The 18,723-nt window shown below is 53.7% G+C and overlaps 1 protein-coding gene across 2 annotated transcripts in view; it reads right to left on the minus strand.

Annotated features, from left to right (window-relative positions):
• Positions 1-17,409, minus strand: part of LMO1 (LIM domain only 1) — a 41,546-nt gene extending 24,137 nt beyond the window's left edge. The window contains exons 1-2 of one of the 2 annotated variants that reach the window (XM_065944773.1): positions 17,195-17,214; positions 12,462-12,721 (exon numbers count right to left, since the gene is read on the minus strand). In XM_065944773.1, coding sequence (XP_065800845.1) covers positions 12,462-12,486 — 25 coding nt within the window. In that variant the 5' untranslated portion in view covers positions 12,487-12,721; positions 17,195-17,214. Of the gene's footprint in view, positions 1-12,461; positions 12,722-17,194 lie in introns of both variants that reach the window. The other variant, XM_065944774.1, reaches the window with a different exon arrangement.
• Between the last annotated feature and the right edge of the window lie 1,314 nt (positions 17,410-18,723).

Genomic DNA, 18,723 nt, shown 5'->3' on the forward strand with positions numbered 1-18,723 from the left:
CTCTGGGATAAAGGAATTCTTCATTCTGTCTGCTTCTCTCCTGCCTTTACTGTTAACTCATTCATCGACAGGTCATGCAACAAATATTTACTAAACATCTACTACTAGGGGCTAGCCCCTAACAGCTATATGTTAATAAGCATTATATCTTGATGATATTTCATCAAGAAAGTAGTTCTTAATGAGCTTCATTAAGTCAGTTTGATGCCTTGATCACTAGTGTTAAACCATTTCTTTCTCTTTCTCCATTGTATTATACTGGAATTATTCTCATTGGGATAAATTATTCTTAAATTTTAAAGTTACTATGTGGCTCATGATCAGTTTGGGGCTCAAATCAAATCTTTGATGCCTTGATTCACTAGTGTTAAACCATTTCTTTCTCTTTCTCCATTGTATTATACTGGAATTATTCTCATTGGGATAGATTATTCTTAAATTTTAAAGTTACTATGTGGCTCATGATCAGTTTGGGGCTCAAATCAAATCTTTCAAATTAGAATTTTCATTGTTGCTGAGAATTTTTTTTGTAGTAATTATTTATACCAGAAAATATTTCCTGAGCCAACTTTGGCAGATCTAAATTATATCAGGAAGATTTGGTTCTTCTGTCAATTTTTAGTCAATAACATATTTTGCCAGGTGTAGTCTTAACTGTTGCCAGTTTTGCTTTGTGTTAATTATTTCAACCAATTTAAGTTTTTTCTAGAATTTTTTTTCTTTACATTTTCAATAATACTAATGAGATGTTATTCTTGTGTAAAAGGCATATTTTAGCACTGATCTGATAAAGCATTCTGAGGATCAGAGTAGTGTGAAAACATCCTAAGGGGCAAAAAGGCAGGTCAAAACATCATACCCTATACTTGGGCTGAGTACCAATCAGGACCTGTGCCCAAGTTAGCCCCGCCCACTGTCCTCTGCTCCTTGGGAGCCCGAAGCCCTGCCGGGATGCCTGGAAGCTGGGGAGCAGCCTCTGGCTGGCGTGAGAAAGGCTGCCTGCAAGAGATTGCCTCCGCTCAACAGGCAAAGAGATGAGGTTCAGCCCTGATGTCCCATCCCAGGTTGCAGGCAGCCTCTGCTGGGCCCTGGACTTTTCTATTCAGAAAGTATCAGCTGAGTATCTCAGCATCAGCAAAGAATTATTAATGGATGCTTCTTGGTGCATTAATCCCCCCCCATCCCCAACCACTGATAAAAGGACATAATTGACCAGGGTCCTCTCAGGTCTGAAGCTGTGACAGGCTCACTTGGCCTCCAGGCTTTAGGCCTATTCCAAGAGTCCCCTCTGCCTCCTAGTTGAGCTCTGCCTGGGAAGAGCCAGGGATGGGATCGTCCACCTAACCAAGTGTGGAGGGTTGGAGGCCACAAATGCTTTCACCTGGGATCTCTACTTCTCCTGACCCTGGGAGACGAAAGAAGGACACAGAAACATCAGTGGAGTGGTGTCTCCTGGTCTTGGTCTCACCCCTCCTGCTTCCCACCAGTGGTCACGTCTCCATGCATGGTATAGCTGGGCATCAAGCAGCCAGAAACCCTGGAAACATAAATGGGAAAACATAACCCCAGAGAGGGGAAGAGGTTTGCCCAGGGACACACTGTGAGTTGGTGGCAGAGCCAGGTGGAGGAGGCATGAGTTTGCGTCTCCATCCTGTGCCCCAGCCCACAGGAGAGTCTCCTTCGGCCCTATTCACAGGGGAGAAACTGCTGAGGGGGTCTCTGCCCAGGCCACCTCAAAGACACCAGCTCCACCTGGCCTGGGCAGAGTGGGCAAGGGGCTGAGGCCCTCAGTCCCACTGCTGTGGGGAGGCTGCCACAGGAAGGAACGACTCTCATCTCCTCTGAGAGAAGACAGGACCTGGAGTAACAGACAAGTGCTTTGCAAGCCTGCCCTCTCTGGGCATAACCCTCTCCTCTGCAAAATGGGACTAGTGTTGAGCTCCAGCCTCTCGGAGGTGCTGTGAAGATGAAACAAAGGGTGCTGGGACATCTGTGTCCTTCCCTGGTGTGAGGTGATGCAGGGAACAGAGGCGCTGGGCCCCCCGGGGATAGAGGTGAGTCACTCTCTCCGGGGGCAGCTAAGCTGTTGGACACCCGGGGCCTGAGATGCTATTCCAGAGGCTGACCTCTCCCAAGCAATAGGAAGCTTCTTAAGATTGTCCCAGTGATCCTCTGGCTTCCCAGGTAACTCAGTGGGTAAAGAATCCACCTGCCAATGCAGAAGTCTCGGGAGACGCAGGTTCGATTCTGGGTCAGGAAGATCCCCTGGAGGAGGACATGGCAGCCCATTCCAGTAAATTTGTCTGGAGAATCCCACAAACAGAGGAGCTTGGTGGGCTACAGTCCCTGGGGTCACAAAGAGTTGGACACAATTGAAGCAATTGAGCACGCATGCACGCAATGATCCTCTGTACCCTGTGTAACCCCACCCCCACCTACTTCCCTGAGTATGAGCTGCACCTAGAGACTTGCTCCCAAGGAAGAAAATACAGCAAAAGTGATGGAATGTCACATCTGTGATTAGATGTGTCACATTTTATAAAAGACTGTGACTTCCTGCTTGCTAGGAGACATTCTCCCTTGGTGGCTTCAAGGAAGCAAGCTGCTCTAGTGGAGAAACCCATGAGGCATGGAACTGAAGGCAGCCTTTGGCCACCCTTCAGTGGGGAATGGAGGCCCTCAGTCCAGCAGCCCACAAGGAATTGAATCCCACCAACAACCACCTGAGTGAGCTTGAAAGCTCATCCCCCCTGATGAATCTTCAGATGAAACCACAGTCCCAGCCAGTGTCTTGATTATTATGACAGACCCTGAGTAGAGGACCCAGCTAAGTACCTGGACTCCTGACCTACAGACACTGTGAGATTAAAAAGTGGGTGCTTTTTCAAGCTGCTAAATTGTGAAATAATTTGTTACACAGCAAGAGATAATACACCACCACACTGGTGGATACACACAGGACAGGAAGGACCTTTCCTCAGGCCAGAGAGAGGGGGCCTGTGTACGGATCTCTGCCCTACATCCCCTGTTGTTGTGGGCCTCCTTCTGGAGCCCCATTCTTGCTGTGTAGAATGGAGAGGTTGGAGGACAGAGAACACCCTCTAGTGTGCCGCAGCAGATTCCCTGCTCTCCGCTGGGCAGATCAGGAAAATGGGTGGGGCTGACCCACTTCCTTATGCAGTCATTGCTCCGGGTCTTCCCCAGAGAACACTCCTGCCAGAGTTCTGAACCCAGGCACATCTGGAGTGGAGTAACCGTTCCACAGCACACCCACATCCACTTTCTCCCCTGCTCCTCCCCAAATCCTAGGAATGGGAGGGAAACCACATCAATCACCTTTAAGATCATCAAGAGCTGTGTGAAGATGGTCGTGATCATACCCATTTCACCAGTTAGAATTACTATTCAGTTTACAACCTAGAATTACCTAGTGACCAAGGTGGGATTTGAACTCAGTCTGTCTGACTAAGCCCAAGCTAGTTTCACTTGGGAAACTAAGAAACGGAGAGTTCAAGCATTCATGATGGTGCCCATAGGCAGCCCCACACAATCCAGGCTGGACAGTCTATCACCAAGGGATCAGGAATTGGGGTTTTTAAAGATTCAGAGGACAGGAAAGTCTGGATGGAGTGGGTGCCCGTGGGGGCCATTGGAGCCCAGACCAGGGCTGCTCCCACTTATCTGAGAAGAACCAGACTCCCTCCCCTTCTCTATCAAGTCATTGTGCCAACCAGCAAAGGTGAATTATTAAAACTCCCTTCTGGGGTACCACATGGATTTTCTCCACTGAGATTCCAAGCAGAGGGGCAGCCGCTCCCGCCGCACAATATTAAAATGTCAGGAGTTTAAGGTCTGCGTTGGTTGAGTCATAAGTTATCAGCACCCAGTGAGGGCCGACAGAATGCCTCCCTTAAATTATTAAGCAGAAAGCGTCAGACTGTAATATTTTGCTAAACCAAAGTACAGACACAGACAAAGATGTCATTTCAATATTTGAAACCAGCAAGTTTAATTTAAAATAAGAGCAAACCAATAAGCTCAGAACATAGCGGCGTATGAGAGGAAAATTATACTGTGAGAGGAAAAAAAGTGGAAGGACTTAAGAAATTTATAAAAGTAATCTCCAAGTGGAAATTAGAAATCAAGGCCTAGAAACAGAATAACACAAAAGAAATATTACTGTCCACTTTCTAAATCAATATAACACTGCTCCACGCTGGAATTACCATGGTAACTCAAGTAAAAAGAATCAAGCAATTCTTATTATTTCAAAATAAAATCACAGCCTGAAGCCTGGGTTTTATTACAACCACTGATAGATCGCTGGCTTGTATTTATCTGAAATATTGCTTTTCAATCAGCTGGTTTATGAATGTACACGGGCCTCTCACCAGCCCACTTACTGCCCTGTTTTGAGGCGAGGGGCTAACCAATGAATTGATTCCCGCCTGGCTGCATCTGCATGGATGTCCAGGTTTCAGTCCGCTCTGGGAACCATAGAACTTCACGCCCCTTCCAACTGACGGGTGACTTTGCAGGACAGAGAAAAAGCCAGACAAGGCAGTGGGGCCTGACCTCACTGTGGTCCCCCTCCAGGCTTCCCCATGGAGGAACCTGACAGGCTCTGATGTTGGCCCCCAGCAATGGCCCCAACAGGAAGCCTCCCACACCCCCAACCCCAAGCCATCCTCTTGCTGGTTCCACCCCTCTCCCATGAGCTCCCCCTGCAGCTCCATTACAGATGACTCCTGATCCTACTCAGGGTCACAAGTGTCCTTCTCGCCCATCCTCAAGTCTGCCAGCTGCAACGGGGAGCTGGCAGCCGGCAGAGTACAGAGAAGGAGAGCAGATGGCCTGGGTTCACAGCCCAGCTCTGGTCTTGTGAGTTGTGCAACTTGCACGTGGTTCTAAGTCTCTACCCCTCCCCATATTCACACCCTTTGCAATGTGACTTTTCACCTCTTTCCTTCAAGGATAGAACTGTTCCCCCATTTCTTGAACTGGGGCTGGCCTTGTAATTTATTTTGGCCAACAGAATACAAAGTGACAATATCCCAGAGCCAAGCATAGGCCTCAAGAAGCCTTGTGTGCATTCATTCTGGACCTGCCTCCAGCCTGGGAACAATCCAGAGAAGTCTGCTGGATGATGTGGGACATAGTCTTGTTATCCCCAGCATCCAGCTGGTCAGCCATCCCCCAGGCATGAGTGAGTTCAGTCAAGGCCCAAAAAACCCCTTAGCCAAGCTCAACCTTCATCACTGACCCACAGATTCAAAAGCTAAATAGATGCTTGTTGTTTTGAGCCTCTGAGTTTTGGGGTGGTTGGTTATGCAGCAATAACTAACTGATACACATGTACAGTACAATGCTTGCTTTTAATTAAGGGCTCAGTGAAACAAGAGCTGCTGTGTAAAGACCAAGAGGCCAAAGCCAAAGAGATCACCCTGCATCTGTGTAGAGAGCACTCTCACTTCACATGGACATTAGGTGCCAGTTAAGTGTTGCTCCCACTGCAGACATGTAAAAACCGAGGCCAAGGAAGTTGTCTGAAGTCACACAGCAGTCAGCTGGGTCTCCTGATTTATGCTAGCAGGCTGCACCTGAAGAGAGCAGGCCACTCAAGAAAGTCCACTTAGGAAGGGGTGGGAGGTGGAGTTGGGGATCCAATCTGACCCGGTAGGCCTGCTCTCTGAGGCATCTGTCCCTGCACCTGGGCCAGCCCCCCTTCCCCGCTCCCCCCCACATCCATTACGTCAGCCACTATAGGCTCCTGCCTTAGCCAGAACACAAAATAAACATCCTCCAACCAATGAGAGATGAGCTTGTAGCTAGTTGGGTGGATGTGACTCTGAACAGGACCTGGAATGGTCTGTAAGAAGCCTAGGCTGCCTGTAGGCTCCCTCAAGGCCAACCGGAGGGTAGAGGATGCACCAGACAAGGAGGACCGCATGAGCAAGGATACAGAGGGAAATGTCAGGCCGGCATGGGACACAAAACCAGAGTGGACATATCAGTCCTGCCCAGCCTAGTGTAGCAGCAGGTATCTGATAGAATGTCAGGGTGTCAAAGGGCTGGATCTTCTGATACCAAAGGAAAGGTGGTAGATGGGATGGGAGAATGGTGGTGAAAGAGTTAGGTCCAGAGTCCCAGATGAATGCAATCCAGTGGTGTGCTGATAAATATCTCACAACTGATTCTCCGGGGGCGGGGGGAGGAACACCTTGATTTCCGGTGTTTGCCAACTTCTGTGGTGTTAATATTTCCACCATGGCTTGTATCAAGTTACCAATGTGATGTCACTGAACTCAGAGTTGGGAAGGGATGTGCAAAATCAGCTTTTGCAAGTCAGCACAAGGTGACTCCACTGGTGTAGCCCTATCTAGAGTACAGACCTGCCAGAAAAACTCAGGCCAACAGCACCATGAAAAGTTCATCCGAGGCTGGGAGGATGTCCTGTGGGCCTCAGTGTCCTTCAGCTCTACGCAGGGCAGGCAGGCAGCATGGGCTACAGGCCACATGTACCTCTGGGGCTTCTCCAGCCCATGAAGGCCCAGATCAGGTTAGCACCCGTCAGCACCTACCAGGAGGACCTACCTACATCTGAGAACACATGCCCTGGGCTGTCAGTGGGGCCATGAGTAGGATGCCCAGACACATGGTCTTGGTTAAGCTCATATTCCTCCTTATCAGAGATTTCTACCATCCAGCCTTGTCACACTTTGGGTACAGGCAGAGGCATGGAAGCCAGGATAGAACACATAAAGATGCTAAAGCTCTGGGCTCTAACTCCCTACGTAATTCTGGGCAACTTTGAGTCTCAACTGTGCCACTATAAATGGAAGGGCTTACAAAGAGTGATTTTGGAGTCTTCTTCCCATGGTGCTACCTGACTGTAAGGACCTGAACTGTAAGGTAAGGACCTGAAGTGGTGAATAGTGAGTCCACCCTGCCTCCTGGACAGTGGTGAGGGATGGCCATGATGGATAAACTAGAGAAAAGGAAGGATGAGGGCCTAGTGCTGGGCAGCAAACAAAGCACTGATCTGGGCACAAGACTATTTCAAATCAGCCTGTGGTTTTGCAGATAGCACTGTTACTTCACAATGCATGAAGCTTCCTGGTTTATTATGTGTGTACGTGGACATTATCTGAGTTAATCTTGATAATAATCCTGCCCTTAGATGTGGTTGTTCTCACCGTAGAGATGAGAAATTATAGAGGCAAAACCACTTCAACGCTGGGTTGGCACAGAACACAGAACTACAGTGGACATATTGGACCTACGTAGCCCAGCACAGTAGTAGATGTGACAGCCAGTCCTATAGTACCTGCCACACTGGGGTATCAGGTCCTTTTTTCTACCTTCTTCCCTAGCTGCTTCCAAACTTGCTAATGTGTCTGATCAGGGGTCCCTGGGAGGCCCTCTGGTCCCTGGAATTGAACCTGAACAACAGTTTTGGCCCCCTGGCTACACAGGGACAGCTCTGCCCTTCGTGGGATGTAGCTCTGGAGGGGGCCCACATTGGCTAAGGACCGGTCACTTTCATCAGCCAACCACTCTGTCTTCTTTTCAGAGAAGGCCCAGCCAGGACCACTCTCCAGCTTCAGCAGCCTTGCCAGTGCCAGCAGTCCAGCTGTGCTGAGGCTAAACCTCACGTCTCTTCCGATCATAGAGGGTCGGCCGCCAAAGCTCGCTGGCAATCATCCATCTGTTCCAAGGGGGAGAGACCAAAATAGACCTCCTCTTGGTCCTACTCTCAGATGGGGCTTTCTGAGTGTTCCTTAAATGGAGGCAGGTGGGGCAGCCACCCCGTCTGACTCTGGGACTTGGAGCGGGGTGGGAAATTAATTCTCAGGAGGGATGAGAAGCAGGCCCTGGCTCTAGGAAAATGCATATTTCCATGTGCTAAAAGCATCATTGTGGGACATGAAAGAGAGAGAGAGGCAGTTCCTATGGCCACAGAGGCCAAGTGAGTGGCCAGGCCAGGGCCGAGACCCGGCACGCAAAGGGTGAAGCTTTTAGGCGAGCAGCGGCCAGTGATCTCAGCTTCCCCCAGTCCTAATGCTCCTGAAAGGCTCTCTCCCACTCCCTGTAATTGGGCATCAGTAGTTAATGCAGTATTGACTGCATTACACGCTCCCGTGCCTCCCCTCGCTAATGCCAATTGCATCACCTTGTACAGTCACCGGCTTGCTTAGCCAATAGCCGTTAAAAGCAATCCAAATCATGAATCATATGGGAAACTTTTAGCAAGACACTGCCATCCAAGGAGACAATTTACAGTTGAGTTAATCTGGGTACATTAGCGAGACATGGATTCCGGACGACAGACCAATTTATGTTGTTTCCCTGTCCCCCCACCCTGCCCCCCCCCATCCCGAGTTCTCCGCATGGGCAGATGAATGGAAGAGCAGGGAACAGACAGAAGCACCTGCTTTTTACCCTGAGCTTTGGGAGGGGGTTGGGGAAAGCCATCCTTACAGGCTCCCTGCCTCGCTGGGTTTGGGCAAGAAGGGGACATAGCTGTACATGTTGCTCAGATTTTGTGATACTTCGTTCCCCTGCATGAGATGGCTGCAGCCCAGGCCAGACTGGTGGGTGTTCCTTAAATGGAGGCAGGTGGGGCAGCCACCCCGTCTGACTCTGGTGGGTGCAGATGGAGACCCTTCTCTTCCAGGCACACGGTGGGTGCCAGGCCTGGTCCCCACCGTGCCAGCCTCACAAGGCCCTTACCAGCCCTCAGCAGAGAGCAGTGTCCACTGGGCTCCACCCTCCTGCCGATGGGTTGGGGTCTGCATTATGGAACAGCATCAGGACCCACTCCCTCCCTGCCTTTCCTCCAGGGCCAGGGAGGTCCTGGCCACACTCTGCTGGGAGAGGCCCCTAGAACCCTCCGTGGTCCAGAGCATGATGGGATATTCTAGGAGATCCTGCCGGTCAGTAGCCAAGTGTAGCTGAGAGCCTGCTCCCGTGGATCAACCAAGTCTGCTGTGGAGGCCACGCTCACAGTGGTCATTAACAATTGAAGATGCACTGTCTGGTCCTCCTCAGCCCAGCTCCAATCTCCTTAGGTGTTTTTAACTTATTAAAAATGCCCTAGGAATTAAGTCTGGCGTTTAGTTCCACTGCCTGCCTGCTGTTTCCTGCAGCCGCCCTGGCCCTCCTGCTGGGCCTATGCAGAGGCAGCTTACACCCAGACCTGCCCTTCTCCAGCACACATGTGGGGCCACCCCTTGGGGGTGACTTCAGCACACTCTCCTGCCCATTCCTGCACAACCTGAGGCTCTCCCTCTTTCTGGGGCTGCCTGGACCCTCTGCTGCCTGCCCCTGCTCTAGGGCCATTTCTCCAACAGCCCGAGAGCTAATCTGACTCTTCAGGGTTCAGGGCTATAGCTCCCCTTGACCACAAACCTCCCCGGAAAGCCCACTGCCTGGTGCCAGTCCAAGCACAGGTGCCAGGGGGAGAAGGGCGCTTTCTCCAGGAAAGTTGGAACTGTGCTCCCTTTGCTGACAGGCAGGCCCCACAGCACGTAGAAAGGCAGGACCCTGAGTTCCAGTAAAGTGGAGCTGGCTAGGCCAAGAGCAAGCATCCAAATGAAAGCAATTAATCTTGAAACCCGAAGTTTAACCGTTTGCAAAACAGATCTTTCCTCTCTGTGGTGGCCCTTCACTGCTCGACCTAATGGATTACTTTATTAATAATGCACTGTGCTTAAAAGCAAAAAAAAAAAAAAATTTTTTTTTCTGACAATTCAATACTTCAGAAAGTCTCTTAAACCCGTTGCTACGGCAAAGCGATTGATATTTTATTATCTTTCAGAAGTGCAACATGAAAGCCCTGCAACCCAGCAGAGCAGGAGCTTTGGTCCTCGGCAGCTGGCGGACCTGACTTCAACCAGAGGAGCCCGGGCCTCTTCCCACAAGATGCTGTCAGGTGGAGAAAAGGCGTTGGGGGTGGTTAATAGGAGCCTGAGTTCCCCGCTGCAGCCAGACAAAGGGTGCAGTTCACAGCCGGGAGGAACACACTCCTGGGGGCCCTGGGGACCAGTGCTGCCACCCAGCCCAGACAGCCACCTGCTGGGAGAGCAATAAGTGTGAGGAAGGAATTAGGCAGCAGGTTTGGGCGGGGTGAGGATGTGAATGGGTCTAGAACCTTTCTCCCTCCATCTAGCTGAAGGTACCACCTTCAAGGTTTCCTGGAACCAGGAGATGCTAGACTCCAACAGGGAATGGAGGGTGGATTTATGAGCAAAAAGGCTGCTTTTGAAAGACAGATCTAGGCTGGGCAGGACAGGAATCAAATGACTCCTCAGGACTTAAGCCAGTCTTCTTCCTTGTGCTGTGAGGGGTCCCAGAGCTCAGTGATCTCAGCACTACTGGGCCACATCGTTAAGACTGGACAGGTTGGGGGACCTTAGGGCAGAGTCAGCTCTTCTCTACAGGTCTAGGGCACCCTAAGGGAAACACATATACCAGGGGGGCAGGCAGGAGACTGGCTGAAATGACCTCCAGAGAACCATTTCCATTTGGGGCTCATCTAGAAACCTTTAGTACATAGAGCCAAGGCATTCTGGGGTGCCTGCACAGAGTACAAGACCTGAGATGCTGCTGGTGGTATTATCTTGTCAGCTGGAGGCCAGTCTTCCTGCCTGAGGCCACCTGTGTACAGGGCCTGGGTCTTCTAGATTTCTGGCTTGGGCCTAGGGAGTCAATGCCAAACAATCTGGGCTGAAGACATACCCCAATTTCCAAATGCTCCCCATGGTGGGAGCACCTCCAAACACCAAGGAAGGACCTGGCGGCACTGGCTCCTCACTTTACCAAGAGGAAAAGTCTGGACTCGAGATGGGCATAACTGATCCAGGATAACACTGGGAGTCAATGAGAATGGAGCTAAAGCAAAGACTCCTTCCTCCTTGTCTGGTCTCACCCCAGACCTCTTCTCCTTTCCAATCTGTACACACTTGCACCAGCCCAGCCCTCTAATGGCCCACCTGGGGCTCCAGGGGAGGGGCCCATAAAGAACAGCACACAGGAAGTGGATGTCTCACCCTAGCCAAACCCTGGCAAACGGATTCTTTTGGCCAGAGCATTTAGTCCTCCTCCCTCTCTTTCTACACACATACCCAGAAATGGGCTGACCGGTCACAGTGCTCCCCCACGTGCCACTCCTGGGCCAGATGTTTTAAATGGCCCTTCCTGCCGGAGGCCTCAGTGGGTGGGAAGGGAGGCTAGGGGCATCGACACACAGCGGCAGCAAAGCCAACATCCTGTGTGACCCTACGTCACTTAACTTCAGATTTCCACCAAGTGACCATGTCAGGAGCACCACCGGCCTGGAGGGCAGAGGGCACAGACCTCCACACTCACTGGGAGAGGTCAGCAGATGTCACTCTAAGAGGACTCCCGCTGACTCACAGAAAACCCCTCTTCTCAGGTCCTCACCAGCAGTACAATGCAGATGGGGCCTGGGTGCCAACAATTACATTCCTGTCTCCCGACAACACTAACCCACCAGGTAACCCTCACCTCCAGGGCAGGAGGGCCTCGACCAGGGCCAGGGCAGAGCCACTCTCTCGACCAGGAGGGCTGCCCCTAGGTCACAGGACACCCACTGGTTTTACCCTCAAGCAGGCTGGGTTCTCTGACCTGTGCTGCACATACCAGGTCAATTACTGCAGAACAGTCGCAGTCAGGAAGGCTTCGGGTGTGTGAGACCACCTGCTAGTGGCTTCTAGCCACCACGGGCCCCTCTATTCTGACCTCTCAGGCGCAGTGAAGCTCTTGATCAGGGTAGGTCCCGGTGGCCCCGGCACGCATGCTACTGGCCAGGAGTGGGACACTTTCTTTCTCTGGGCCAAACTCCTGCCTCCGAGCTCAAGAGCCGCCAGGGAGACGGTGGGCAGCACAGGAGGCGTCCCTTTATCTCACCGAGTTTTCGGGCAGCCGTGTCCCCAGTGGTCCGGCCGGCTTTCCCCCTGGCCTGCCGGGCACCCCGGTGGCCACCTTCTTTCTGCGCGCCAGCCGGCCGCAAGCTCTGGAGTCCGATTTCCCGAAGCCACTGATTTGCTCGGCGCTCAGCGCCTCTCGGGTTACGCGTGCGGCGCGAGGGTGATGGCTGCGGTGAGAGGAGCAGCCGCAAAGGCGAAACGCTCTACGCGAACCGCTGCTGCGCCGAGATCGGAGGGCAGCCGGAGCCTCCACGCGGCCCCGCAGAGCATCACACTGCCAGAGCGTAGCTCGCCCTCCCGCGGTCCGGTCCGGCCTGGCCCGGCCCCGGGGGCGCGCAGTCCAGAGCTCCCTTGCCTCCCCACCCCAGTCCCCAGCCCCCTGGGGACCGCCCGCCCCGCCAGCCCAGCACAGCCCGGCGTGTGCGCGCCCGTGTCCCGGCGTGTGTGTTCCCGCGCGCCGCGGCGGGGGTGCAGGGGCGCGGGGCGTCGGGACCCCCGCCCGCCACCTACCGTCCTCCTTGTCCAGCACCATCATCTCGGGCGCTCCGTGTCCAGCCGCAGTTCGACTCGGCCGGGAGAAGGGCGCCGACTCCGGGCGCGCTTCGGCGGGGCGGCCGGTCCTCGGGCAGCGAGCGGACTCTAATTACCCGCTTGTCCGGCTCTTAACCTAGATTGCACTCAGCTAGAATTACATTCAGGAGTGAAGCACTTCGCAGATACAAAAGCAGTCTCACCTACTTTTGTGCCTCAGAATTGCAAGGAACTACGAACTGCAATTTGGAGAGGGAGAGGGAGAGGGAGAGAGAAGGGGGAAGAGAGGATCAGAGCCGTTTCTTTGATTCTCACCTTCTAAATGGCTCAATTTGCCCAGTATAATCTGTCTTAATGTAATTGCATTTGATAGCTCATAACCCTGGCTCTGGCAACGACACAGCTTTCAGCCTCATAAAGTGTTTTCCCCTCGGATTTAATCTGAATCTCAATCTAAAATTATATTCAAAGAGATGGGGGAATCTCGGCGGCCGTCTCCCGCTGCCTTTCTCCCTCAATGTATGAGGTTTGCACTCCTGCTACTGAATAAATGCACACATTTCCCGAGGCCCCCCTCCCTCCCGAGTTAATGGGGAGTGGAGACGCGCGGCTGCCCGGCTCCGCAGCGCCACCTGGAGGCCTCTAGGACTCAACTCGGCGCGTGGCTCTGCTCAGGACCCTGGGTCCTCATTCCCAATCACTGTCTGGTAGACCACTCGTCTGTCGGTCCCCTCAGCCTTGATTTTGGCCCCCTCCCAAGGGGCACTCTTTCTCTGACCACGTACCCTCCCTTCCTACCTCCTCTCTCCGGGGTTCCTGGTTGCTTCCTGGATTGTTTGGCAAAGTTAACCCTCTGCAGGGCACAGATTTTCTCACTATTGAGTCTTTCATCACCATCCTTACCCCAGCAGCCCCTCGGAAAGCATCCTGATTTCACAGAGAATGAGATCCTGTCTCAACTTCTATCTTAGCAACCACAGCATGGCCTTGAAGGTTATTATTTTCATTCCACAACTATTTATTGAGCACATATTATGCACCAAGCTCTATTCTAAGGCACTGGGGATACAGCAGTGAAAACAGATTCCTACTATTACAGAGTTGATGATTCTTGCTTAGTAACACAGGAGGCAGGAAGGGATACAGCGTTCATCTCCTCTCCTTCTGAACCCTGCTTCTCTCTGTGCACCCTGGGGCTGGTGCCCAGGCTGCCTTCTCCAGGAAGGCCACTCTTCAGTATCAAGGGCTTTTTTTTTTTCTCTTGACAGTACAGAGTTCCAGAATGGGATGGAAATCTAAACAGCTCTTCTCCAGACACATGTGGCAGATGTTCATCCCCTGCAGTCACTTCTAAGGATCAGATCCAGGCAAGGAGAAGGAAGCTGGAGTCCTTGGAGGGGCAAAGGGCCACCACGACTTCATCTTGTCCCTGCCTATTACCAATAGGGGACTTTTGCAAGTCATTTTCTCTCCCTAGGGCCTCAGTTTCCCTGTCTGTGAAGCAGAAGACTACTCCAAATTTGCTGTGGGGATCAGATGAGACAATACATATGAATGTGCTTTGTAAACTGTGGCACCACAGACAATGGGGTGGGGGTGGGGGGAGGCAGTAGGTACAAAGGAGATTTGAAGGCCAGGTCATGCCCCTTAAGCCCTAGGGGGCCCCAATGTGGGGTGCTTGATGGGAGGGGGAAGGGGAGAGGGACTGGTGCTGCAGCCCACCCTCCTCTACCCTAGGCAGGAAAGTCAAGCTTTGAGAAAACAGAAGAGAGGCTGCTTCTAATGAGATGCTTCATCCGCAGCTCAGAGAGTTTCGCTTTCCCCTTCATCTTGAATACTTAATCCTAATAGTCCTTGAGTATATTTGATGTTAAATATATCATTTTGCTCAGACTCACCATCCCTCAGGACTGCGAGCTTGATCTCTCCCCTGCCACTGCAGCTCAACTGTACCCTGAGGGTCTGAAGGAGGCTTTGGCACTGCTGCCGCCGGCACATTTAGTGCCAGCCCCTCACCCCAGCCTGAGCTGGGGGCCTGACAGTGCAGCAAGCACTGGACCTGGCAGGCTGGCAAGGGGGAGCTTGTTTCTGTAGACACCTCTGTGCTACCTGGAGGTGTTCACTCTACAAGGGCTGTGGCCTTACTCCTGGCCTCCGGGACTGCTTCTCCTCACTCTCAGGGTCTGGCCCTGACCCACAAACCTGAACTTGATTAGTTGGGGCCACTTTCTCACTCTCGGGTGTTGTGCTTGGGACTCTGTCCCAACATCAGCTCTCCCCAGCTCCCAAGGTGCCCAATTAGCAGCCACACAGTTAGCAGCAGCTCTTTTGGGAGTCAGGGGCCTTGCAGCCCAACCCAGGGACTGGAGCAGGCCTGGGTTACAGAACAATGGCCTGTAGAAGAGGCTGGGGTGTGAGCAGGGAGTTGGTGCTGTGTGTGAAGGGCTAGCTGCCTTTGCCCACAGGCAGCTTCCTCTGCAGCCCCAGTGATGAGCACTGAGCTGCCACACTCATCTGGAGAAGGGCCTCCATAGAGGCCTTCTGGTGGACAGAGCTACCCAGCAACCTTTGGATGCTTTGGGTGACTTGAGCTCCCACCCAGGAAGGGGCCTGCTGGGCTGACAAATCCAGGCAGGAGCCTGGCTCCTCCAGCAGCCTCCCTCTCAGCTTATGGGTAATTGTTGGGCAGCGAGGTAACTCCTGTGCCTATGCTCACTCCCACTCAAGCTGCCTTCAGGTCCAGGGGCACACCCACAACACTGAGGTGGAATTCTCATGTCTCCTGGGGCTGGGGGGTATCTGCACCTGACACATTCCACAGGTGATGAGCATGTACTCACACTGTGATTCTGCCAAGAGTGCTCCAAAATGCCCTTGAAATGCCTCTGGGGACAGCAGAGGGAGGCCAGCTGCTCAACCCCCTAGGTTACAGTGAGCAGAAAGGAGGTAAGCCTGGCTGCTTTACAAAGTTTTGGGCAGGTCCTAGCAGTTAGTCATTGCATCTGGCAGTAAAGTCCCGATGAAGGATTCCTGCACTGGGGTTGTGGGGGAGGGGGCTGAAGACTTGATGCCCCCGGGGGCTCAGCAGACCAGATATTCCAGAACTCCTCAGCGGGGCTTGTCACATGTGCCTTGGCCTGAGGGCCTGCTTCCAGCTCCAAGCTGGAGTTACAAGCTGGCCTCACAGGTGACACTCAAATGGGGTATCTGGAGTGACAAAGGCCCGTTCCCAGTGGCCGCCACAGAGTGGGACAGAGTGAATCTACAGACTTTGAGTACAATCAGGATGCCTGCTGGCCAAGTTCAGGTGCCCCGTCCTGCCCAGCCCCCTACTCCCACAAAGCAGCCCATGTATAGGGATTTGCAACAAACTAGAGTGGCAAAGCACACAGTTGGCAAACTTTTCCTCTTTCGGTTTCTGGAAGCCCAGGACAGGCCTTCTAGGAAGCTGCCGTTATAACTTGTTAGGTTTTGTGAGGGCCTATGCAGAATCTGCCCTCCAGAAGACAAGTCTCCCCTCCAGAAGACAAGTCTCCCCGCCCCTTCAATGAAGGCCAACCCACCCCTGCACAACAGACCAGAGAAGGCTGTGGATATAGGCTGTCGACCAGATGTCCTAGTTTGTCCTAGTTCTCTGGACTGAGGGGCTTCCAGGACCTGGGATTGTCAGTGATAAAACAGGGATGGTCCTGGGCAAACCAGGACAGTTGATCACCCTATTGGGAGGTAGCAGGGTGGGACAAGGGACTAGCGGAGCCAGAGAGAAAGGCCAGGCACCCAGACCCCTCCCTGCAGACCAGTAGCTGCCTCCCAACCCCCAATTTCCCAGCCTCCTGCCTCAGAGCTTCATTTCCAGGGCACCAGAGAACTGCCCTAGCAACTGGGGATGCTCCATGGACCAGCAGAGCTGTGAGGTCTCCTGAGAGACTGGTAGTTACCGATGGGAAGGGTGTAAGCTGGACCCAGTGGTGGTTAGATTTTGCGAGAGTGAAGCTTCCTTATGCAACTAGGGTTGGGGCAGGTGGGTTAAGGGTCTTTAAGAAAAAGAATAGGAGATTTACTAAACAAAATTACAACGGAAGGGCTCTGAAGCTTAAAAACTTATTCCTTCAAGGTGAATCCACCTCTGCTATCTTGGATATACAGCCCATCCACATGCGCTAATCAGCAGTGCACCTCCCAGCACTCTGGGCTGGGGGAACTGATCGGCGAGAGTCCTCCCCAGCCCGGCCAGGTGTGAAGCCATGTCACCCATCTTGCAGCTATGAAGTTCCAGACCCGAGGGACCCCAGGGTGCTGGCTGGACGGCACCCTCACCCCGGTGTTCTCTGGGCATCCTCCTGTGGGAGCCTTTCCGAAGCGGTGCAGAAGCGGGAACAGGCAGATACCCAGTGGGGAGGCAGAGAGACAGGTCAGTGGGCACTGCGGGGAAGCCCACGGCGCGGATCGGAAAGGCGCTCCTTTGCCCGCGAGGCGGCAAGAGCCACTGAGAAAGTTCCCTGCCCGAGCGTGCAGGGCTGCCGGGCTTGGCTGGCCCGTGTGACTTCCTAATCCGGCTGAGGAGCCTCGGGCTGAGCCCGGCACTCCGACACGCACCCGCGCGCACCTCCACCGCCGGGCTTCCGGGGAGCCCACCAAAGGCGGCCGGGGCGGGGCGCGGGGGACGCTGCCGCTGCCCTCGCCCTGCGCCCCGCCGGTCCCCGGGCACCTACCGTCCTCTTGGTCCAACACCATGGTCCCCGGCGGCTCCAGCCCGGCCCGGGCCGAGGACGCGGAGGGGCGGGCGGCTAGGACTCCGCCGTCGCCCGTCTGCGTTGCTCCCGCCGGCCCCGCGCGGGCTCCGCGCCCGGCGAGCGCGGCCGCTGACTGGGTCGGATCGACCCGCGCCCGGAGCTGAGCCCCACCGGCGAGGAGCTCCCGCGGGCGGGCGGGCCGGCCAGACCCGGGGGCGGGGCGGGCCGGGGCGGGGCTGGGGCGGGGCTGGGGCTGGGGCGAGTCCGCCCGGCCTCGAGGGCCGAGCCGAGCCGGCAGCCGCTGCCCGGGCCGGGCCGGAGCCGCCGGAGCCGCCGCCGCCGCCGCCGCCGCGCGCTCTTCTCTCCGCGCGGCTCGCGCTCTCTCAGCCGAGTGAAGAAGCCTGCGTTTCCCAGGGCCCCTCAGATTCCCCTGTTAATTAAATCAATTCATTATGTTCAGATCTGATTAGCGGCCCTTCCCCCCCTTTGAATCAATTATTCAATACACAAACATAATTGCTTGGGCCAGAGGTGCCCGCCATTAGCTTATTTAACTCCAAGGACACTAATTACCCGCAGGGCACGGGAACTTTTCTCATTAATTCTGACAAAACACAAAAGCACAGCCAGAGTGTGTGCGTGTGAGGGACTGTGTGTGTGTGTGTGTGTGTGTGTGACCGCATGCCAGAGTGAGGGCTGTGTGGGGTAGTGAGACACCGTGGGAGCTTCAGCTCGGACTTGGGGGATGCGGAGTGTGTGCGGTTTCCGGGGGGAGTATGTGGGGTGTCGTTTTGAGTCTGTGACCCTGTCCTTGTGGGTGTGGGACTCCCCATGTGTGACTGTGAGTGCATGGGGTGAATGCGGCTCTGGGGCTGCGGACCGTGGGCCAGCGTCTGAGGCCCAGCACAGGAGTGTGTGAGCTTGCTTCTGTGTGTGGCTGTGGGTGTGACTCCGTGGTTACTGTGGCCGGCGCCCCATCCCCTTTCATTTTGTCTAATTTTCTGGCCATTGCACTCTGCAGGCTCAAACCTGCAAGGGCAAGGGCAGACCACAGAAGAGATGAATCAGGAGGCGGTTGGGGTCTGTGGAGGCAGGCTGAGAGAGTGTCCTCCTCACCCCATCACGGCCTGGAGGATGCTCCCCTTCCCCCCAGCTATAAACTCCAGGTTCCCAGCATCTCCTTCTCTTGCCCTCTCACTGCACATCCCTATATCCACCCCCCATTCTCCAGGTTTTATCCCAAAGCCCTCCCCAGCTGCAGCTTGCCTCCTCCCTTTTCCACAAGTGTCTGATATCTAGGCGCACCCCACTCCCACTCCACAAACCCTAGTTCTTTGCCTCCTGTTTGTAAAGGCTAAACGGAGGGTGTGCCTATGGTTGACCAACTTCTCCACATTTTACCTCCCAGGAAATCTCTATTGAGAGAAAGCCAGTGAGAGAGCCTACAGAGGCAGGGACACAGAGGGTAATTGATTCCCCCAAATTAGGTTTCTGCTTTCTAAAGACCA

This window comes from Muntiacus reevesi, chromosome 9, assembly GCF_963930625.1.
Source record: "Muntiacus reevesi chromosome 9, mMunRee1.1, whole genome shotgun sequence".
Taxonomy (NCBI): domain Eukaryota; kingdom Metazoa; phylum Chordata; class Mammalia; order Artiodactyla; family Cervidae; genus Muntiacus; species Muntiacus reevesi.